At 40.3% G+C, this 23,779-nt stretch overlaps 3 protein-coding genes across 4 annotated transcripts; 1 reads left to right on the top strand and 2 right to left on the bottom strand.

The window, feature by feature from the left end:
• Positions 1 to 1,820: 1,820 nt before the first annotated feature.
• Positions 1,821 to 7,418, bottom strand: fam161b (FAM161 centrosomal protein B). 2 transcript variants are annotated; one of them, XM_032499674.1, is made up of 9 exons: positions 7,170 to 7,418; positions 5,723 to 5,951; positions 5,115 to 5,641; positions 4,513 to 4,811; positions 3,199 to 3,317; positions 2,924 to 3,091; positions 2,705 to 2,804; positions 2,437 to 2,612; positions 1,821 to 2,227 (listed from the first exon to the last, which is right to left on the bottom strand). In XM_032499674.1, exons 2-9 carry the CDS (start codon positions 5,938 to 5,940, stop codon positions 2,146 to 2,148), a joined length of 1,689 nt encoding a protein of 562 aa, XP_032355565.1. In that variant the 5' UTR covers positions 5,941 to 5,951; positions 7,170 to 7,418; the 3' UTR covers positions 1,821 to 2,145. The 2 variants fall into 2 exon arrangements, with proteins under 2 accessions (XP_032355565.1, XP_032355566.1); XM_032499675.1 differs by having other exon boundaries at positions 5,723 to 5,969; positions 7,170 to 7,407.
• A 177-nt stretch (positions 7,419 to 7,595) lies between these two features.
• Positions 7,596 to 16,094, top strand: coq6 (coenzyme Q6 monooxygenase). The gene is made up of 12 exons (XM_032499681.1): positions 7,596 to 7,856; positions 8,164 to 8,298; positions 9,716 to 9,774; positions 11,535 to 11,661; positions 12,763 to 12,893; positions 12,988 to 13,095; positions 13,356 to 13,418; positions 13,516 to 13,623; positions 14,273 to 14,475; positions 14,722 to 14,837; positions 15,206 to 15,372; positions 15,945 to 16,094. The coding sequence occupies exons 1-12, from the start codon at positions 7,655 to 7,657 to the stop codon at positions 15,972 to 15,974; spliced, it is 1,449 nt and encodes a 482-aa protein (XP_032355572.1). The 5' UTR covers positions 7,596 to 7,654; the 3' UTR covers positions 15,975 to 16,094.
• A 333-nt stretch (positions 16,095 to 16,427) lies between these two features.
• On the bottom strand, positions 16,428 to 23,754 carry entpd5a (ectonucleoside triphosphate diphosphohydrolase 5a). The gene is made up of 13 exons (XM_032499680.1): positions 23,095 to 23,754; positions 22,643 to 22,722; positions 22,189 to 22,332; positions 21,728 to 21,803; positions 21,129 to 21,164; positions 20,614 to 20,702; positions 20,448 to 20,527; positions 20,269 to 20,330; positions 20,052 to 20,153; positions 19,236 to 19,379; positions 19,067 to 19,123; positions 18,093 to 18,208; positions 16,428 to 17,940 (listed from the first exon to the last, which is right to left on the bottom strand). Exons 1-13 carry the CDS (start codon positions 23,537 to 23,539, stop codon positions 17,857 to 17,859), a joined length of 1,515 nt encoding a protein of 504 aa, XP_032355571.1. The 5' UTR covers positions 23,540 to 23,754; the 3' UTR covers positions 16,428 to 17,856.
• Between the last annotated feature and the right edge of the window lie 25 nt (positions 23,755 to 23,779).

Below are 23,779 nucleotides of genomic sequence, written 5' to 3' on the forward strand. Positions count from 1 at the left end.
ATAGAAAATAAGAAATAAGAAATAAAAAAGACAGGCAGACAGGCATGGGAGATGAGGCAAAGTTATCCAATAGGGGATCAGGCTAGAGAGCAAGAGTCCAAAAGGCAGGCAGAGGGGTCATAAAAAACAGACCGGTTGGACAAGGAAGCACAATAGATGATCTAGCAGGTAATGAATGGAAGTAGGCTGCTGTATAAGCTACTGGGCTGATGAGGAAGATGAAGCAGATGTGTATGTGGGAAGGAGAGCTCAGGTGATGGGGAATGGCGGCAACACAGGAGTTACTGCAGAGCAGGTGGGAGTGGCGGGATCTGAAATGTCAGCAGAGTATGTATATTGCAGGGGAGGGAAAGCAGACAAGGAAAAATGTGAGGTGAGGAATTGGCTGACATTGTGACAGTGAAGTCCATTTGAGGCCTATATCATCTATTCTAGAGTGTCTTTAGCTGCCTATATTTGCAACCCGTGGATTTACAGAATTAAATGTATGGGAATATTTTTATATTTTACAGTGGCTGGAATAATAAAAGACCTGAATGTACCACCTTGGTGAAATTATATTGTTCATCTGCTAAGTAGAACCACTCCTTAAACAGTGTGATAATAACATTTCTGTGGCCAAGTGCTTTAACCTCTCATTTATCTAAATGAGATGTGTTTGTTGCCTTTCTCAGCTACAGTTTGTTTAAACAGATGTTGCAGGTGTCTCACTGGGATATTATCTAACAGGCTGGGAGATATTTCAGCGCTGCACCACGGGAGTCAGAGGTCCAAAGCTTTCTCCTGAGGGACTAAGAGGCAGAGTGGGGAGGGATAAACTGTTCCTATGACAACCTGACAGCATGGAGCCCTTGAAGCTCAAGGAAGGGACTCTGTGATTATTCATCACATCTATGAGTGCTATGTGGCAACATTTTGGCTTTTCTACTTTTATATCTTTTTTTAATTATGCAACATTATTATTAATCATATGGTTATTTCAATACAGTCAAGGTGAATACTGTTAGTCACCTTTTTTCTGCCATTCCGAGTAGAAATGCAGTCCGGCAGCACATAATTATTTTGTAATTGTATGAAAAATAGTGGACTCTTTCAAACTAAATTTGAAACTACACCAAGCATTAAATAGTGTAAGCTTAAGATGAAATACTTCCTTTTTAATGATGTCGTAATCTGAACTGACCCAGTGAGTGGACTACAAAAAGTAACTATATGGCATATGGTCTTCAAGACCACTACACATTATGATTATATACATATTCAGACATTCCCATGTGGTCTGTTAGTGAAAAATGATTTCTAGAATTCCTGGCAGTCAGCTGTCTAAGCACAGGCTTACAGCGGAGGCCAGTGTACAAGCGTATTTGATGTGGGTCTATGGGCTTGGAGCAGACCACTGAACTGGTTCCTGTAAATGCAGTTGGACAGTGAGGGCTGTTTATTTAGGTGGCAGTGTGGCTGTAGAAATAACTGGGAACTTTAACCCAGCCATATGAAAAAAAGGCCAATAGCAGTTGCTTGGTGTCCTTACAGGACCTGTATAAATAAAAAATATATATGTTTAGTCAGTTTTTTAACAAAGCTTTTTTTTTTTTATACAACTAAAAGCAAAACTAAATTATATTTCTCACGGTATAATAATTGTTTTAATGGCAATTTGAAGATTCTTGATTTAGAGTGCAAATCAAAAATTAATGTTACACACAGTGGTCTCAACTGGTGTCCTCATTTTGTTTTTGAACGGTCACTTCTGGTAACCAAGTGGCCATCATCCTCTAAATTACAGTGTTCATATTCCTTAGCAAAATTGTTGTCATAAACCAAAAAGTAGTTGTTGTTTTTTTTCCATTTTTATTATTTGCTTGTCATGCAGACTGTATAGATATATCCTCAAAGCATATACAATATAACATATTTCCATGACTTATATACAAATACAGTTCTATAAACCTTCTCCCAGTTGTAATCCCTAACATTTGTGATTGTAAAGTCCAGATGTTTTGTCATTTCATAATTTGTAGTTTCACATCTTAAACTATCAAACGCTTGGTGCGGATAGTTAGCCATGACATGAATCATTTTTGAGGACAGTGTTGTTTTCTAGCGGAGAGGCCATAAAAAACTCTGCCGCCTAAACCTTTTTGATCATGGCATTTCTTCCTCTTTGGACTTCACGCTCTTCTCTTCCACATCTTCAATTTTCTTCCCGTCGTCTACATTTTCTTCCCTAAATCAGACATGTTGGGTTAGAAAATGACTATATTGTAATTACATCGAACTTTTACTTGGCTACAGTATTTGTCCCTCTTTACTAAAGACTGCAGAGCAAGCTCAGAAAATTATGTAATGTAATATGACCAAACCACATGAAGTCCTTGGCTCTCCAGCACCAGTGCTATTCACAGTAGTGGATGAACAAAACATAAAAGTTCTCACTCTGCATATATGCTGTGAATGTCGTTCTCACTGCTGTGGTTCTCGTCTGTATCCTCCTCGGATCTGGATGATGTTCCTTCAACTCCTTCTCCATTTTCTTCAACAAATAGCTCTTTCAGGCCAGCTTTCTTCAGCTTGTTCCTGTATGTCTGCTCGGCGTAAGACTTTGCATTTTTCTGTCAGTAAAATAAACTCAATGTTATGCTGGAGAGGACACGTCATTTTCAATGTGATGTCATCTTCTAAGCTTAATACGTATGTCCCTCACCTGTTTCACCCGTTCGAACAAATAAGGGCGTTCGCTAACTCGTGCCTTCATGTACCGTAACTCCCTCATGTATTCTTTCATCCTTTGTTGGTCAGCTTCCCTTCATGTTAGAGAAGATTATAGTTTGAGCTACTGCGGCAGGCATGTGTGGTTGTCGTGATGTGAGTTGCAAAAGTTACAATATTGGACAATGAACAGCCTCACTTGACCAGTACTCACCGATGGTGCTTTAATTTGTCATTGCACACTTCTTCCAAGCTGGTGTGTGGGTCCAGCAACTTTGCATGGAGTGTGACTGTCTTCTTCATGGCCTGGGACTTCATTTGGTACTTGTTCAACCAGTCAATGCTCTCTTGATTCTTGCTATCCCTCATCTCCATTGACTTTCTGTGAAGGTACAAATATTCTGCATGTCACAGGATTTAAATGTTTAGTGTATAGAAACTATAAAGAGGAAACAAAATTCCTACTCATGCCAAAATAATCCAAGTTACCTGATGGCCATACAGCGCTTCCGTGCAGCATCTGTGATGTATGTCGGGAGTGTGTCTGCAGACAGTGATGTTAAGGCCCCAAGGGACTTACTTCTGCTGAGATTACTTATTTGTGGTACCTGTAGATTAGGGGAATATATATATATAGTTTAATCAGAGGAATGTGCCCAAAAATGTCTGACATGGTTCATAAAATAGATCTCTAGTGATTGTATAATTTTCGGCAAAGCCAGAAAATATATGAAAGACAGACAGGAAGAAACTTTCACTAATCACAAGGTTCATTCTACCGCTTTGGATTAGTGTAAATTACTGTTATGCTTCTTCTACTAGTACTCTGTAATGCCCTCCTGTGAATCATCCACCCAGACAAATTTCTATGAAAATATATAGGGATTGTCTTGTAAAATATGTATTTAATCCCATAAAAAAAGCTGTAGAAATGGCGCTTGAATTTAACTTGTTAAATTATGAGGTGGAGAAAGTTTGAAATACAACTGTTGAAGGGAGGGAAATATTCCCTCTCTAAAGAGGGCCCACTGTACATATTTTACATAGCTTTACTGTTCCACAACTGAGGGGACTGGTCTGAACGGGCTCACAAAATATCACATAAGCCACACAAGAACTTAACCCATACAATAAATCTTTCAACTTCAAACAAAATACTTCACAATATCCAGAATAGAAAGTCAAATGTGACCAGGTCAAAGTAATTTATCACGTTATGAAATAAACACTTGAAGTGTTGAAGGATCACAGGAGTATTGTACAGTTGGCAAACACTGTAGGGTAAACATCTGTTGTTATTAGGCCAGTTATTCTACATCTGGTGCAATCAGAGTGATATGGACTTTTAAACGAGCAAGGATTTAGGCAATCAGCACTGTTCGTCATCTCTAAAACATTTAAGTCTTTAAGGAAGGCTAGTGGTTTCCTATCAGCCTTAAAAAAAGAGAAGAGTATCTTGACAAACTTGACAAAGTGGTGGGTGGATATGTCTCGAGCCATGCATGAAACAGAGTGTAAAACTAAAATGTGAAACCATCTGGGCGATAGAGACACTGGCTTTTCAAGACAGGCATTGTTCTTTACTTTTTATTCATGTAATATTTTAGCAAATATTGGTAATTAATTCTTAGACCTCAGCCTACCATAGTCCATAGGCAGGGGATTAATGAAAGGCATATAAACAAAATCAAAGGATACAATTTTAAACAACAGAAACTAAACCAAAAAATGAAATGAATAAATGGATAATAGCAATTAAAAAATATAAACAAACATGCGTGTAGTAAAAAAAAAAGCATTTACCTGTGCGTTTTCAGAGCTCATCTTTCTTTGCCTTGCAGGGAGAGCTGATGTCCTCAGATAGAAGGGTTGACATTTGATCACATCTTTACTCTGTGTTTTTCTAAGCGCCTCTGTCTGCAAAGCTTTGTGCAGCCTGCTGAAATCAGGGACATGCTGGATGATTTTTGGCTGGAAGCTAGGTTTCTCGTACAGGAAGCCCAACCTTTCTTTCCTGGTGCGCTCGGCAGTGCGAAGTTTCGGGCTGACCGACACAGTAGGATTCTTGTCTGAGTATGAACTTGTCTGCAAAAGCTCCTGGTCTGCACAGAATTACAATAAGGTATAGTAGAGGATGAAGTCATGTCACTGCATAAAGTGATTTAGACATACTGTTTATGTATGGCTATTTGTGATTGTGGTCACAAATAGCCATTGTCTGGCCAGAGAGGGTCACAAGCCAATAATGCTGAGAACCAGTGACCTTTACACTGTTCTAAAATGACAGTAGAAAGTGACACATAAAGTTATGTTACCAAGAATCTGTTCTCTCCATATTTTCACATCAATTACAACTATTATACCACACACCAGCCAGCATCCTTCCATCAGCAATGGAAACCCACCTTTCAGCTCAGACTCTGGCGAGTCTTTTACCTCTTTGTGAGGAGGTTTCCTTACAGCAGCAGCCTTGTTTTTCTGATCATGTGAGACTTGGTTTAACATTGCTGTAAGCTTCTCCCTTTTCTCATTTTCTCTCTCCTGGAAGCTAAAAGGTCTTTGAATAGAGAGCAAGAAGTCCCTCCTCTGCTCACAGCCCTGCTTTCTCTCCTTTTCTCTCAGCTCCATCATCTCCTGATAGATGGGCTGAATGACATGGCTGGGCACTGGGAGAGCGCGGAACTTCCTTTGACACTCAGCCTTGGCCTCCTCCTCTTTGCTCACCTCTGTTGTTTTAGATAAAGCTAACCGTTCACACTGTTGAGTCCTGGCAGGAGTCAGCGTGGAAGCCCTGACTGAACAATTTTTCCAGTTTGAAGTTACCAAGGCTGGAGAAGATGACTTAGGCCTCTCTATCTGTCTGAGATGGGCCAAAGTCTCTTTGTCTGAGGTGAGGGAAGATGTGAAGATGGATCTCCTCATCCCCATATGTCTGAAATAAACAGTAAAGATCTTTAAGAAAAACATTTTTTATAATCATGACAAAACATAAAAGACATCTGAGGAAACCTACATGGCCTGATGTTTCAGTTCATTTCTATCAATGGACTCTCTGTCTACATCCATTGACAGTAGAGAGTTCTGATGAATCCTCATCTCAAGCTCTTCTTTTTGTCTCTTTTCTGTCTCCTGCAGCTGCTGCCTGAGGTCCTGACTCAGGGCTTTCAGCTGCTGCTGAAGCATTAATTCTGATCTAAGTCCATCTTCCAGGAAGGTCTCTATCTTTGGCATATTTCTCTGACCTATGACACAAACAAAACCTGTGAAAGGTTACTTTATTCCTGTGAACAAAAAGTTCTTCTGTTCTGGGTTAGTACTGAAATGCCTAATCAATTCATCTGTTTGTTTATCAATGGAAAGTTAATTCGCAAAAAAGTATTACTTCAGTGTATAATTCCAACACAATGTTTTACACAAAATGTGATATTTGACAAAATAAGACACATTCCATGATGCCAATACTTTCAATAACCTTTAAAAACATAGGAATCATCAAAACACACACATCCACAATGACAAAGACTTTACATAAACATTACTCACTAAGTTCACATTGTCCAATTATTTGATCTCTGTACATGTTCTTACATAGAAAGGTTTAACAACATTTTAAATAGAGCAGAAATACAAGGATGACAGAAAATTACCAAAAAATTAACTGGCAACGATGTTCATAATTATTTGTTCATTTATGTCATTTCCTTATAAAGAAATGCTAACATTTCTCTAGTTCTTAAATTTGAATATATGTGGATGTATCAATTGTTGGTTCTTGCTTTTTGTAAATTGAATATATTTGGGTTTGGACCATTGGTAGAACAAATCATGCAATTAAATATGTCACCATTGGCATTTATCACTATTTTCTTTTTTGTATTTCTATTTTGTAGACCAAACCATCAATTAAATTTTTTTTGGAGAAAATAACAAGAAAATACTGAATAAAATGAAATGACTTTTAGTTGCAGCTCTACTCTTAATTTTATATCATAAATAAGCATAGACTGTATATAACAGTCTATGTAAATAATTCAATGTCTGGGTTTCAGACTGGTATTCTGGACAGGACAAGTAATTTGAAGATATCCCATTTAATGGACATTTTTCACTACGGAATAACTATTTTCTAACATTTACATCATAACATGAATAATAGTAATAATAATTATTATTATTATTTTTAAAGAAAATTGTCTGTTTTGTATTTAATGCTAGCTAGCCAGCTTGCTACACAGACCAAACCAACTCCAGTCTGTGTAAACCGGTTACCATGGTAACCAGACCTCTGCGCCCTCAACATAACGTTAGCTGTAAAGATGGTTTAGGGACATTTATATTTATCTGTAGCTAAGCAAAACTATATACGTATTTATATTATACTTATATACAAACATGCATTGTACTTTCTGCCACTTAAAAACACATAATAAAAAATGAAAGTGATAAAGACCGTTGCCAACCTGGTAAAAGATGATTTTTAGGAAATGTTGACGTCGAATCGTCTTCCAAACTCGTAACGTTAACGTTAGCGTAATATCTCCGCTAAGAGGATATACACTACAGCTTATTCGGTAAGCTAATATAGGTCTGTTGGGGAAATAACTAAGCAAGTACATTAGTTAGAGACACTCACTCCTCCGTTTTGGGTAGCATTAGCACTGTTTGTGGACGGAAGCAGCGATGTTCAGCCGCGACAAACGTCTTCTGTGATTGGACACGAAACCCGGAAGCACTTCCTCTGGAGCGCTGCTGTACACAACCTAACTGTCCATGTACACAATATGGCTGGATTACAGAAGGGACACAGCTGTCGTAATTAGGACACATTCAAGGTTCTGTCTGTTTGTCAGAGTGTCATATGACAGCAGGGATACTTCAGAGTTGGACCAATTTTCCTGTTTCATGCGAGGCTTGTCCTATTTGAAGACAAAGTGAAGACAGAATAATGCACAAGCTCACAAGGGCGACGCTGGCCTTTAATGGACTTGGCCGGTTTTCAATTGCAGAAAAGCATCTATCTGCTATAAAAATCACCAGCCGAGGATTAGTGAGCGCAGAACATGGGCACGATTCTGGCAAGAATGAGGTTTATGATGTTATAATATCCGGGGGAGGAATGGTTGGATCTGCAATGGCATGCTCCCTAGGTGAGTGACACCCTCACCCAAATTACCACCTTTGACGTGTGACTTCAGCTATTATTAACCAGTCAGATTTTAATTTAAAAAATAGTGTAATCAGGAGCTAAGACTTTTGATTATTACTCTAAAAGCTACTAAAATATGAACTCTAAGATGTTATGCAATGGGGGGTGGACATAGAGTCATAATTTATGATAGCAGTAATAAACAAGCACTTCTTCACAATATTTAAATTTTTCTGTAGCAACATTGCTGAAACTCAGTCCTATATGTGCTGCAATTGTATGCAATATTTATAAGACTTTTATGACAGGTATGGATCCAAACTTGGAGGGTAAGAAGATTCTTTTGCTTGAAGCAGGCAATAAGAAAGTGATGGACAAGGTCCCAGAAAACTACAGCATCAGAGTCAGCTCCATCAGTCCAGGATCTGCCTCCATCCTCAGTGGTACAGTATACACAACCGGACACACAATAACATCACTGTCAAATGGTTTATAACATTGTTGTTGTTGTTTTTGTTGTTATGTTTATTGTACATTTAAAAGGGCAGTCACTATAGACAGAATTAATCCAAAAATATATAAATAAGTTGTTTCTGTGGTCTGCCTTTCTGTATGAAGCTTGTGGTGCTAGACTTATAAGTGGCACCAATAAGGTAAGCAAAGGATCAGACACTGTCCAGTTGCCTCGGCTAAGAAGGGATCATATCTGACCTTATTTGTCCCCTGGGTTATGGAACTGTTTTACGCATGTACTTCTCAACAATTAACCATATGACAGTTTACAAAGACAAATGCAGATTCATTTTCAAGTGTTCAGCATCTAATCAGAGACTTTGACACTGAAATGTCAATAGAGAATTTGATTGGAGTGCATTGATTTGGTTCCTTTGTCCTTTGGGGGTGGCAATAGCTCAGCCCGTAGGGAGTTGGGTTGAAAACCGGAGGTTTGCTGGTTCAAGTTCCCGTAGTAGTATGGCACTGGCAGCCCACTCTCTCTGACATCTCTCCATTTGTGCATGAATAGGTCCTGAGCGTATGTGTGTGTGTATTTCAGGCCTGGCATGTGTAGTGATTGCTCACAATATATATATATATATATATATATGTATAAGTTAAAATAAATTATTGCCTCCCACTGGCTCCCGCACAAAAGTAAAAGGAAAGAACTTATCTCTTGCTTGTGGCCTTCACAACATTTTCATACTTGGCTGTATATCATTAACAGTAACTTTGCATGATGTTTTAAATTCTTATTTTATTGTTTTTTTAAGATAATTAGATAAGATATAACCTTCTACCACTTTTAAGACGTTTTATTAAATTAATGGGCTTTAACTCATCCTCTGCTAAACAGATGAAAACATCCACATTACTGGATTAGCACCTGGTTGTTGGTCCCATTTCCTTATACACTGCACATTTTGTAAACATGTGCCCTTCCACTGAAATTTGTTCAGTGGAATTCATGTTTTAGCTTTGTATGGTTATAGTTATTCGTAAAACATGGGCATATATTGTTGCAAATAAGGGACTTTACTCAAAATACTTAAAAAATAGCGGGCTGGGGTTGCCTCTACGCTCTCACAGACCGTTTGCCAATGTGTGAAACACCAATGTTTTTTTTTAACACATACGCTAACATGCGTGCGCAACCGGACTGGCTATTAAAAAAAAAAAAAAGAACAGAGAAGCTCAGGTTACAACACACAGAGGGAGTGTGAATTCATTCTCTGCTCATGACGCCATTACTTCACTACACCTTTACCTAGCAAATTGCTGCTATATTTCTGCTATGAATATCAAGTACAGAACTGTTAAATCAGTATTGTAATTGTTTTGAAATGTTTTTTGTGCACACAGGTATTGGAGCATGGGAGCACATCACAAAGATGAGGTGCAAGCCCTATAAAAAGATGCAGGTATGTTGATCTTCAGCTCACTATTACATTAAGTCACTTTCTGTGCAACACAAGGATACAGGAACTGCCATTGTACTGCAATGTCCAAGGTTCATTAAACTTCAAAAAGAACTTCAAGATAGACAAAAGAGCTTACTGCAATATGGAGCATCTCTCCAAATCCTTCTGTACAGGCATACTGTATGTATTTCTAACATCCATCAATCATAGTACCATACAATTTGTGGAGAGAAAAATCTCTCAGTTTCTACTCAGTCATTTAGCTTAATGAACAAGCATCACAATACTGTATCATGTAATCATGTATATGGTATGTAATTGTTCACATAAAAATGTCTGGAAACAGGGGTTTCATGGAACATGCATTTTATTCATTCCTTTGTGAAATGTATGCCTTTTCAATAGCTTTGCAGGATTTGTGGCACAAGGAATGCTAAAGAACACAACGTATATTTAAAGAAGGCTATCTCCTGGCATATTCAAAGTACTGGATGTCTCTTTGACCATGCATGTTTTATTTATTAAAGCCATGTTTTCTATGAAGAGTAAATCATTTTGACGTTTTCAAATTGGTACTCCCCACATCTTATAATTATGAAGATTCATGTGAACAACGGGAAGAAGATGAAAGATAAGGAGAGTGGTTGTTTGCTGCAGAGTGAACCCGCTTTACGGCTGTGGGTGCAGGCTCAGTCCTTCTTGTAAGATGTGGTTGGTGTGTACCAAACACCCGACCGCAGGGTTTCTCTCTGGGCCTAAGATGTCATCATGCAGTGCCTTACAGTGATTATGGTAGTGTACCTCTCCCATTATACCTTCACTCTGCTACCACTGTTTTGGCTTGTTTGCCTGTAGAATCTCAGTCATATCACCAATTGCACTGAAAAGTATGTACTGCAGGTCAGCTCTAAAAAACATTCTTTCCAAGCATTTAAATGCTCTTCCACCTCAAATGTCCATTAACCATTGAGGGTTTAGATTTGAAACAGAAGGCAAACAGAGTTGTTAGCATCAAGGCGTCACTTTGCCCACATTTTTCTCTATAAAGTTGCAAGGAAGTGCATTGTTTAATATATAGTAACTGATTCTACCTTAGCACTGCATCTTTTCACCCAGCATTAAACAAAACCAAAACAGTTTTTGGGTTGGTTTAGTAAATCTTTCTTCCCAACCACTTATCACAAGTTGCAAACCCACTGCCATTAGTGGTTTTCTGTAGGGTATATCCCCCTACTTTATGGCAAGTTGGAAAAAAAGTGGTGCAGCAGCATATTACTGCAGAATGATGGGGTTTGTCACCATAGTTACAACCCAGGAGAGGATTAACCTTGTACAAACACTTTTCACCCCCGCATGTTTAACTCAAACAGTACTTTCAGGGTTGGAATTACAGTAACCTAAGACTATATCTCATTCTGTCGGTTTTGGTTGCGGATAAATGTTGACTCACTCTTTATGTTCGCAAACATGTCATTTGTTATTTGTGTTTTAAAGAGAATGTTTGTAAAAAATAAATAAAAAATCCACATCACAAATGTCGAGAGAGTTGCATTAAGCTGGTGACCAACTAGAGGGGTGTTGGTGACCTTCATCGCTCTGGGCTTGATGTATGTAGGCTGTGCCAACCTCCAGCAGCAGTTAACAACTTTGATGTGTTTAGCTCTATGAAACGGCACTTCTCTGCCCAGCTATATATAGGGAGAGGGGATGCATTTAAAGATAGACTTGTAGACCGCAGGCATAATGAGTCTCTCATTTAGGTTTGGGATGCCTGCTCAGATGCCCTGATCACATTTGATAAGGAGAACCTGCAGGACGAGATGGCATACATCGTGGAGAATGACATCATTGTGGCTGCACTCACTAAACAGCTAGACTGTCTGTCCGGTAAGCAAAAAACGTATGATAAAAACATGAAGCCCAACACAGTAAGCAGCAGTGCTCTGTAAGACCACTTGGTTCCTGTTCCATCTGCCTAATGGACGCCAAGGCTGGCAGCTCATGCCACCACATTTATTACATCCTGTCCCCAGGTTTTGTTTATTTGTACTCTCTACCCCAGTGACTCTTTTTAAAGACAGGTTAAACCCTTGGAGCTGCTTGTGTTTTTCCTGCAATTTCAATCAAATCCTCACATTTTGGGAACTGCAAGGCCCGGCACCCTCTGAGGACACGTGAAGTGGTCCAGTGACCTATTTAAAGCTGCCATGTGCTCCTAAGCTTTGCCACCTTTTAGGACACTAAAGCGCTGACAGTGCATAGGGCTGTATTGCCGTTGACATTAGACCAACTTTTGTGAGGTACGCAAATAAAACTTAGCTCTGCTATGTGCTTGACAGTTAAAGTGGCATATTTATGAACAGTTTTCAACATTTTGCACCAATCAAAGGACGTATGGTTGCAGCACGTGTTTGCCTCATGTGCCTCCCGTTTGTCAGCTTCACTCTCTCTCATTTTAGCTGTGGTGTTGTTATGCTCAAGAGGCAGTACATGAAAATTGTGCTCCGCACCAGCTGGTTTCAATGTAACCCTGCTCTCCAATCACTTGAAACCCATATTTGACATTCATGTTCAGGAAGCAGTAGCCGTTCTGTGGATGGGTCCCACTCCAAGTCGGCGCGAGCCAGCGTAGCTCATGATCCTTTCATGTTTGGGATGTCCAGCTGCTGATATTTTAGGAAGAGGGAGTGTTTAATGTGCAGCATACATAAAGTCTGGTGTGGTGTTCTTGTAGATAAACACTATTAGTTAGGGCAATGTTGCAGGCCAAGACCATTAAGAAGGTTGTCAAATTTAACTGTTGCAGCTAACATGTGCCAAGAAGGCAAACCAGTGGTGTTTTATATGGGGTTTATAGATCTTCCACTACTTTGGCTGCAGGGAAACCATTCTAAGCAGCAAAGCATTGATTTACTTTTAAGAATCATTGCTCTTTTTCTTTTCTGCTGCCTTTGTAGTCACCAGATTTATGTCCTTGTTGTCTGTCAGATAACGTACAGGTGAAGTACAGGTCCAAGGTGGTGAAGTATGCGTGGCCCCTGCCCCACCAGGCAGCAGATTCCATCCCATGGGTTAAGGTCACGTTGGCGAGCGGTGAGACTGTTCAGACGAAGCTGTTGGTCAGTTTGATTCTATAATCACAAACTGTAGATATTCATCTGTTCTTGTCCTTTTAGTTTTTTACTGTTTCCCTTTTGCTGATCTGTTTTTCAGATTGGTGCAGACGGACCAAACTCAATGGTAAGGCAGGAATTAGGGATACCCACAGTCAAGTGGAATTATGACCAATCTGCTGTGGTTGCTGTGCTGCACCTATCAGAGGTGAGTAACACATTCAACGCATGCTTCCCACATATTGTAATGAATAGAAATATACACTATATGTGGATTAACAATGTGGTATTTTTATCATGATAGTAATTTAAAATGTCACATCTGAGAACAAAACACCCACCCAGAAGTACACTTTTTAAGACCTTGTTTTAATGTGCAAGATATGTAATTAAAATGTATACCATTCAATGCATTGCCACAATACTTTAGTATAATATTCAATTTAATTTGATTTATGTGTTGGATAGCCCACAGAAAACAATGTCGCATGGCAAAGGTTCCTCCCAACAGGACCCATTGCAATGTTACCGGTAATATATCTGCATTGTTTACAGCAGTATTTTTTTCCCCGTATTCGTCTCATATGTATTTCATAACGTTTCAACAACCATGCTCTGTGCACTGCAGCTGTCGGACACAGAGAGCTCTCTGGTGTGGTCAACCAGCCATCGACTGGCAGAGGAGCTGCTGGAGCTGGATGAGGAGAGTTTTGTCGATGCTATCAACTCTGCCTTTGTGAGTCTTGCTCTAACCATTAACCTGCTAGTGTTGTATTCATAGTCACACTTCTCATCTTTCAGGAAGATTTTGCAACATTTCTGTATTTGTTTGCAATGTCCTAAATGTGGCAGGGCTTCTCCATAGACTCACTAAGTGATGAACGTTTTTTTGTGACTCATACAAACAAAGTTGTCATTGTTTTGCCAAACTTTATACATGAGTAATATTTCACTAAGTAAATGATATTCAATCCATCCATTTCTTTAATGTTTGGAGAAACTCCTTTTTCCCAAGCTGGCTATTTTTACCGGGCTTGCTGATGGACGGGGTCACCACGGTTGAGTCACGTTTGGTTTCAGGCCTGGTTTGCTAATTAAACCTGTGGTCTCCCAGTGTCGACCATTGCTGCATGTAATGTTTTTTAAACAGATCTAATTCAACTGCATAGCCTGGCCGGCATCATCTTTTAATTAGCCCAGCTCCCAAAACCCTGCCAAACCAGTTAGTTAGGGAGAGGGAAAAAGAGCACTTTTGCTGGCCTGGAGTTCAGCTTTGCTCCTACGTCAGCTAATTTCTTTGTCCACTCAAAGGGATGATGTCTGTTTTCTCTCTCTTTTTGTGAATATGTCTCTGTCTTTTTGCCTGTCTGTGTGTGCCCTAAAAGTGGCGTAATGAGAACCAGTCAGAGCTGATTGAGACGGCTGGCTCTCTGTTCCGCGGCGCCCTGTCGGTCATCATGCCGTCTGCAGGTTCACCTCGGCAGCTTCCCCCAAGTGTGGCAGGGATCGGCCCAAAGACCAGAGTCATGTTTCCTCTGGGCATCGGTCATGCATCAGAGTACATCAGGCACCGCGTAGCTCTCATTGGGTAAGATAGTCATAATGAAAGCAATGGCCTACACATTTTCATGTTTTGTAAGTCAAAATACCAATTGAAGAAGTCCTAAAAATCACCTTGTCAAACAGGCTTTTGAGCTCTTTGTTGTTGCCTCAACTAATGTTTTGCTCCATATGCAAAGGAATAACAATTTGGTCTTGCACTATGCATAAAAATACAGCAGCATGCTGTGAGTAGAATGTGTATAGACAAAGATGGATATGTTTGTCTTCGTAGGGATGCTGCCCATCGTGTCCATCCTCTGGCGGGTCAAGGAGCCAACCTGGGCTTTGGGGATGTGGCTTGCCTTACACAGCTCGTGAGCCAGGCAGCATTTGACGGAAAGGATCTGGGTTAGTGAGAGCTCTAAACAGACACAAGCACTGCAACCATAGCACAGTGGTTTCCCCTAAGCTCTTTTCCATTGCCCCAACTCAAAGGCATTCTGTTGACCTGAATTATAAAAAGCAATGGCTTTTCCGGCAACATTTATTTAATGTTTTTTCTGTTCCTTCTGCCAAGAACTACTGTATATGTAAGTTGCTTTCCCTATAAAAAAATGTAATCCTGTTATGAGATGTTTATTTTTTTCCACTGTTAAATGTTCTGAAGTCAAAATAGCGCCAGCGTATTGACTTAATGCTGAAAACATATGACAGATCTACACAAGCTTAAACTATAGGCTAATTTCTTAACCCATAGTCTTTGTTTGTTTGCGCAGGAGCGATGCAGCACATGTTACAATATGAAACTGAACGGCAGCGACACAATCTGCCCATGATGGCCGCCATCGACCTCATGAAACGTCTTTACTCCACTAACGCCGCTCCCGCTGTTCTCCTACGCACATTCGGTCTGCAGGCCACCAACATGCTCCCAGCACTAAAAGTAAGCTCCTTCTCCTCTAGCCTCTACCTGCAAACATATCCTCCTGAATATCTCAGTGAACCTGGCCATCACTCCGATAACATCAACCACCTGTCAAACCTAAGCTCCACCTCCATCCTGACTCCACCCTGTTTTCTGAATACACGGAGCTTTACTTAAGTGGTGTCTATAATTTCCAGGGTTCTGAACCTACTACTATGGCATCTAAGTTTAGCCCCAAATTTAGTGTTACCAAAAGTTTGTGGGTGGGGTGCAGGGTTGGCCCTTGGGCAGCGGACAGCGGTGTTGGCTTGTGTTTTCACACCCCTTTTATTACCGACCACTCATGTGAAATGGCTTTATTCCCTACTAAGTGATTCAGACCAACACAACTGTAACTGGTTGTAAAGGCAGTTCACTGTGGAGGCACAAAAGTTAAACGTGACATTTTTTTCCACATTAAATGTTTTGAGTTCACTGGTTTACAGGTCTTGTATAGAGGTCTGCAGTGCCACGCATTTGTAACAGGCTTTTAATAACCATGATTCAAAGATTGCAGAGTTTCTGAGTTGATGTCTCTTTTGCCTCTGCAGGAGCAGATTGTGGCATTTGCAAGCAAGTGATGCATTCGTCATGCTAGGTCGTTGGGGGATCGTCAAAGACTGTAAGCTTTAAAAGGCTGTAAAAATTGTGAATGTAAAAAAATAATTATACATATAAAGATATATTTTACTCCTTTGTGATTTTTGTTTTTGTGTGTGCTTTGTAGCAAAACAAATGCACAGAGAACACGACGTTGCAGGTGTCCCGAGCATATCGTAACAAATCAATGATATTCAAGAAGTACATTTCTCAGATGTGATATGAAGATATGTGAAGCGCTTCATTCTCAGATGGAGGGCACAGTATGCAGACTGTGTAGTCATAAATCCAATGTATGCACAGTTTCAAAAAAAGCATTATAAGATCAATTCAAAGATGAAATTGATTTTTACATAGGAAACTAGGTACTAGAATATCCTGTAGAATTGTATTACAAGTAGTCTGTGGATATCAAAAAGTATGAATACACAAAGTACATTTTTCATGTTTTATTAAAACATACATGAGTAGTATACACTTATTTCACTGGATTTAGTAAAAACAGCAATTTACATATTGTCATTCATCAGGTTATTCATATTGATGAATATAGGCATTTCTGAGCAGCTGTGCAGCATAAAGTTTTTTGCAACGTAAAAGCAGTTTCTTGTCAAAATATTTCACTAATAAAAGTTTACATTATACATATATATATATATATATATATACAGCAGTAGTTATTTAAACTTGTTGAATACTGAAAAGACAGCAAAGGCATGTTTTAAAGAGCAGTTACACAGAAAGTTCAAGAGTTGATATTGGATGAGGATAACATTAGATAAACATTAGATAAAGTTATTTAAATGTGTACAGTTCACAAGAAAAATGAATTCAAAAACAGAATTCCATATTACCAATCTTTTTGAGCCACAGCAACAAATGGAGGAGTCCGGTTTCATAATTTTTGTTTACATTTTTGCTGTATCTAATGGCTATAAATTACGTTATTGGATTCTCTCACTTGATGAGAGATCTTTCTATCTCTAGTCTAAAATAGAGTTCAGACCTAGGGCCCCTGCAATTTAGCCATGCTTGATAAGGTCTTTTCTATTTTAGACTAAACAAAAAATAATGGCTGGACTTTTAAACTACAAACATTAACCTCACACGTAACCTCTATACAACACATCCTGCAAGGGGCATCTCTTTCTCTCATTGTTCTCTTTGCCCACCTCATGGTGAATATGTACAACTCTTTAGTCAACATCAAAGCAACTGATCACATCTTGGCTACAATATCTGCAATTAAAGTGTTATGTGCAAAGTTGAAGAAAAAGAGCTGTATGGTTGTCAACAGCTCTTTTTCCAGTGATGGCTAGGGGCAAATTAGTTAGGGTTCTGTAAAAGTATTTACCGCTAGAATAAAAAGATTGATTTACAAGCATTTAAGACCATTATGGTTGCACTTCCGGCAAATACCGTAGTCTCTAAATATATTCCACTGTACTGTACAGTGCACACCAGGTAACCACAGTACCACCAAATACCATAACTGGTTGTATTGCTTCTAAACTACCCTCTACACAGGTAGGTGAGAAAGGCATTTCAGATTAGACACCCATAAGGAATCAAAAATGTAAACGTTTTACAAAAATAAAGTCAGCTCACAAGTTATGAGCTCAACGTACAGTAGAAATAGCTGGCCTTATAAAAATATAGTGATTTCTTTCTTTCAAAAGTTCTCGGCGTGTTCGCCGGGTGCTGAGGTTGAGGAAAAGAGCAGGGGTGTAGTGGGTGAGGAAGCATGGTGGGACCAGGTGTGTCTGTGAGGGGACGGGCTGATCGAGGATGGACAGAGGACGGGAAGCCCCACAGTGACAGACTGTCCCTCTCAGTGCCGGCTGCAGTGACAGCAAGCTGTCCTTAGTGGATGTTGAGGTTCCTGAAGAAGTCAAAGGTTGCCCCCAGGGCCCAGCTTGTCTCCACGTTGTTCACTTTCTTGGTTAGCTGTTAAACAGAGTGACAAATAAAAATACAAGGTTTAAGTCTTGTAAAAAAAAAAATTGTGTGTGAATATGACGGTTTTGCCATTTAGCTTTTCATATTTTGTATCTCTTTGACTCCCACTCTCCACAGTAACCTGACCCTGATTTGCTTACCTGCAGCACAGTGCTGTCCTTGAAGCCAAAACCCTCCTTTAGCAGACAAGTGATATATGTCATATCCATGCAGAGGAAGGGGCTGATAGCACGGTATTTGGTCATTTTGTTGCACACTGTAAACACAAAAGCCACACGTTACAGACATGACATTAACGCAGGTTTCACAGAACACTGACAAAAAAAGCATTTGAGGGAGACACCTTGTTGCATCATATAATGGAGTCCCGTTCCATGTTTTAGCACAAAAAAAAAAACATCTTTTCTAACCCCTGTGCTACATGATTAAAAGATGACCTTTCTGTTTTGTTGAATAAACAGGGAGGTGCGAGGAGAACAGCTGAGGGTCAGCACAAGGCTCCAGGTGGGTGGCAGTGTTAAACAGCCTGGTACACAGTTTGTGTGTTTCAGTATGTGTCAGCCCCCAGGTGGTGTGTGGCTGTCAGGTGCCCTCCTGCCTGGGCCAGACAGACATCTTCAGCTCAGCTGCCAGCCCAGCCTGAGCCAGACTTGTGACAGTGTTCTCACAACACAAACAGCCTTACATAACACATCAACTCGTTCGTACTTGCTATAAATCTGGTTTTACATGGGCATTACAAGTGTCACACACTTGAGCTGATATGCATGGTGTGTATTGGTTGAACATACTAAAACATTTTATAGTGATGTTAACATGTATTTACTCTATAATAAACTACACTGGTCTTATAATCCATGTCCAAAACACATTTTAGCAAATAATCGGTTACATTTTACTGTTGTAATAAATTCTTTTTTGACAGGATAAGCTGTGCCAACTTGGAGCAATTGTACCAAGTGTTTGGGCACAAACAAGTTTCAGTGCTTTTTCTGTTTAACTGTGTTGCATGAAGTTTCCGTGGTTAGAGGACTGATATGTATAACTTGTAAGATTGATGGTCTCATACACATTCATGTATGCAACCCTAGAGAAGATAACATGTAACTCTTACCTTCCTTTGCTCTCTTCTTAAAATCCCTGACTTCAAGTGCACCACCTCGACTGCCATCTGTGCAGAAAAAACAAACATGCAATTTGAATACCTATTTTGTGCAAAAGATGATAATCAGCATAAAAGATAATGGGACTGGAAGGTGACTCTTGGGTTTGTGCCCACTCACCAATGAGGCCGGACTCCACAGCTCTGTCAAAGTAGTAGGAGAAGGCGTAGAAGACACTGCTTCCCTTCACTTCATAAGGCTGGTCCACTACTCCTTTAATTACCTTCATAACCTCATAGTAGCACAGCTTATATCCTGCATAGCCTGAAGAGAGAGTAGTTTAGACAAAGAATTACTTAACTAATATTGAAAATGGTGGAGTAAACAATGAGGTAAAGGTGCTAGGAGGCAGCAATGGTTGGAATGCAATTGTCAGTTTGAGGTTAGAAGGGGTTGGGGTTGAAGCTGGGGGCTCACCAAATAATATGCAAGGGAAGCCCCAGAAGGACAAGTTTCACACAGCCCCATGGGTATGGTTGGATCAGTTGTGCCGGCAAAACCATGTGCTGACAAGAGCAGCAGTTAGTGCGGCTCTGTTGGGCTGTCTATTTTTACCACATAATTGTGAGCGGTCCAGATCAAGCCGCTCGTTACACAAAGAAAATAACAACTCAGGGACAAGCCCAGCATCTTTTGGCTACTTGACTGTGGTATGGGAGTGACTGCCTTATTTGTGAAGTTAACTGACAGTTTTCATTTCGTTTAAATACATGGTTGACTGCAGTATAATTGTTCAAGAGGGAAGGCAGAAAGAGAGAGGATGACAAAACATGCGTTTGGCGCCAAGGTTACAGAATCTTCAGCGGATAAATGTTCTCATGAGAGACTGTATTGTACTGTACTCTATTGTGTTCCAGAGTTGAGAAAGGAATGCACGGATTGCTGCATCCAAGGCACTGGGAAGGCAATCAAAACCTCAGGGTGCTTTTATCTTACCGTCTGGAATTCCGCTAACTTTGTAGGTGGTTCCTCCAAAAGTCACATCTTCTCTGAACTTTTTTGGGAGGCAGGAACTAGTGAAGACTTTCCAATCTAGACCTGGGAAAACAAAAACAAAAACAGATTGTCATGTTCCAGTGACTGCTTTTATGAAAGAATGACACAGAGTGCAAATACTGTAGAAAGGTGATAAAAAAGGTACTAGATACCGTACCATCAGCTCCTAGTGCTCCAAGAGTTGCCAGTCGAGCAGCGTACAGTCCATTTCCAAGGTAGCTATGTGACGGGGACATACAATTATGGTATGTTTTTAGATAGATACTGTATGTGTGTGTTTTCATTGGCAAAATGTAATCAGTAAACAATGAAGCATCTTCTTTGTTTGTTATTTACCTGTGTGTGTAGAGTTGATACGTATTGTCAAAGAGGTTGAAGTTAGCAATGTAACTGGGGGGAGCAGTCTCAATCGTTCTCTGTTATAAACAACACATATTTAGTAGTCTATTCACGGTTAGACCTTTTTAAACATTTCTTTACCACAAAAACATATTCAATTTACCTTTGACCTGGGAAGGAATGTTATCTGTGTTGATCCTCCACCCAAATCCAGGATACCCACAGTCTTCTTTGTGTTGGAGTACAAGTGACCTATGGAAAAAAAAGCTCAAAGTTAAACAGGATAAGGTGCTATCCATCATCAGTGCAACAAACAGAGCATACTGTGTAATTGTGTGGCTTACCAGTTTCAGTTAGAATGTCTTTCTTTTAAAAACACTACTGTCACAATGATGCATGCTTACAGAGCATGCATTTCCCCACCAAGAGGAAAAATACCTTTTTGATTTAAAGCGTCAGGTTGTTGTTTAGAATAAATTTCATGGAGCCATTGCTGTGTGAAAAACATGAGGAAATATTGCTTGTTTTTGCAACCTGTTTGAGGCTAGTGATTCAAGCTCATAACCTCAGACAGGAGACAAGAGTCTTTCCCTGACGGGCTTCTGTGTACACTGGAGCCTCAGATATGAGCCTCCTGACCACTAACACCACCATAGCAAAACACAAGCAATGTCTTACCTGTAAGGAAGTTCACTGTGACCCAGGCGAGGACTCCTGAAACAGCACATGGGTGAAAATGTCTGCATTAGTAAAAGCCTGAGAAGTGATTACAACTGACCTATTCTACACTTTCACATTTTGATAATTAATTTAAGAATATATGTAGAACGGAAGATGTCTTTTAGTTCAGCTCTACTTCATAATGCTGATAATAAAGTAGCAGAGTTGGTGTAACTAACATGCAGGATTGCAGACCAGCCCAGGTAATTTCAATTGTCTCAGATGTTAAGTTATTGCACTCATAAAGTGAGGATAATGAATGGCACATACTGCATGATGAAACATAACAAAGTGAGGGTGGCTTAATGAGCGATGTGGAGGATCACACTAAATTATTGGGCGTGGGGCAACAACTCACACTGGCTTATTTATTTGTCTTAGTGAGGTAGTAACAGACCTCTTGTAAAAAATATTATGAGAGCAGCATTGTTTGATGAATGAGGCCATTAAAGCACCTGGTCAGACAATATTTGTCAAAAATAAAACAAATAAAAATCTTGTGTTTTGTATACTCTATATAGTATAAATTGGTTACAGGGCATTGAAAGACAGCCTACCTTCTTTTGCTCCATTCATGATTGAAACACTGTTGTTTGGCACAAAGAAAGGGGACTCTTCAAATACCTCTCGCACCTGTGGAATAGATTTATCACCATTTCATTAAAATGATCTACTGGATATGTGTTCAAACAATACAATAATAATGTACAACTAAATATTCTGCTATTGTCAGGATATAGTCTACTCAGGTTTTGGTTCTGTTTTAGAGTGACAGATAACTCAACCACAAGCATGGCTGGAACAGTAGCCTGGATTTAATACTTTAAATTACAAATATGGTTACTCCACACAACCCCACAACAGCTGTTTTTTGCAACATGATAGCTAACAAATGGGCAGACTTGCTGCCTTTTTTTCAGTGACACTTGTAAGCACTTAGTGGTTTCTCATCCCGCTCCTTGGCGGGACGGGTGGTGTTTGTGCCAAACTGAGGGCAGAGAGAAAAAGCGTGCCTCACCTCCTTCAGAAGAGCGTTGGCCTTGTCTTCAGGCAGCAGACGAAGACCAGCTGTGGCCTTCAGGACCACCGGGGTCCTCTTCCAGTACTCATCTGGCACTGTCTTCTTGGCAATCTTCAGCAACTGTCGGATGGTGTTGCCACCCTGAGAAAGAGATGGCAATCAGTTACAGGCATCATAATCATCAGAAGGAGAGACATTTCATAATCAAGCAAAGAAATTACTTCAGTGGTCACAGTCTTGAAAAACATCATAAATCAAAGGTAGGTAGATACAGCAGACAGAAGTGGGCAGTAGTGACAGCATCAGCAGGAGGCATTTTTGTAATTACACAGTGTTTACATCACATGAACCCAACCCAAAGAAAATCCCAGTGGTTTGCAGACAGTAAACAACTCCCTAATACACCTACTAATTATTAATAATAAGTAATGGCGTAAACATAGATACATACCTCCTCTGGGTTGTCCTTATAAGCAGACAGTCCAGGCTTTACTGCATGGTAGATTTCATTGTCCAGAACTGGCAGCTCAACTAAAAAATGAAGTCAGTGTCAGTGAACACATCATAAACCAGTTTGCAGTTATATTTCTGGGATAAAACAGAAACTCAAGTAAATGTGATTGCAGAGGTTTTCATTTACAACTCATGTTATTTAGGTTGTAGCACTTCACCTATATCCTAATTCCGTTTTACAGGTCTGCTTCCTACACAGTTGAGTCAGACAAGCAAATTAAAAGCTACTTTTAGAAGCTGTGGGCTATTACCCATGCACTCTGCCGGTGCATGGTTGTCCTTACACCACAGTGAATGACCTAACAGCAAGCAGACAGAGTGGGAGCCAGCAGCATGTGTAAAGACCTATGGTTTATAGCTAGAGAGAAAGAAAGAAAGTAGTGCACTTACCAGGGTCTTTCTGAATGAACTTGTAGATGTGGATCCTGCTGCCTGTGCTCCCAGCGTCAAACATGATCCCGTAGAAAACCCGGCTCATGTTGACAGGGGAGGAGGCTTCAGGCACTGGCTGGTAAACCTCAGGTATGTGGTAAGGCTCAGGTGCAGGATGCACAACTTCGGGCACCGGGTGGAAAGCCTCTGGTATGGGGTGGATGACTTCCGGTGCCGGGTGGAACACCTCGGGGATCTCGGGGTAGATCGGCACGCCAGGCTGCGGGACTTCAGGCTCTGGGTTGGAGACCTCAGGGAGGAGGTTTTCTGCGTTGGCAGAGTGCTCCCGGTAGCGGTAGAAGTGGGGGACGTAGCGGTGGTGCCGGTAGTAAGTCGCCTCCGCTAAGAGGCTCCCAGCCAGAAGCCACACGGACAAAGTGAGGAGGAGGTTCGGCATGGACATTGTTTTCACTGCCGGGGAGAAGAGACAGGAGTGAAAAAGGAGAGCTGAGGTGAAGAAGCTTTGGTGGATGCTGGAGTCAAAGACTGGGCCCTGCAGAGAGAGAGAGCAGTGGAGATGGAGAGATGCAGAGTGGATGCGATGCACACTCAGGACTGTCCGGTCATCCGTTTACAGTATATAAAGACATACGGGCTTGGCATTGGGCCACACTGAGTGCAACCATCCACCAATCCTGTCGCG

The sequence above is a fragment of the Etheostoma spectabile genome, chromosome 20 (genome assembly GCF_008692095.1).
Source record: "Etheostoma spectabile isolate EspeVRDwgs_2016 chromosome 20, UIUC_Espe_1.0, whole genome shotgun sequence".
Classification (NCBI taxonomy): domain Eukaryota; kingdom Metazoa; phylum Chordata; class Actinopteri; order Perciformes; family Percidae; genus Etheostoma; species Etheostoma spectabile.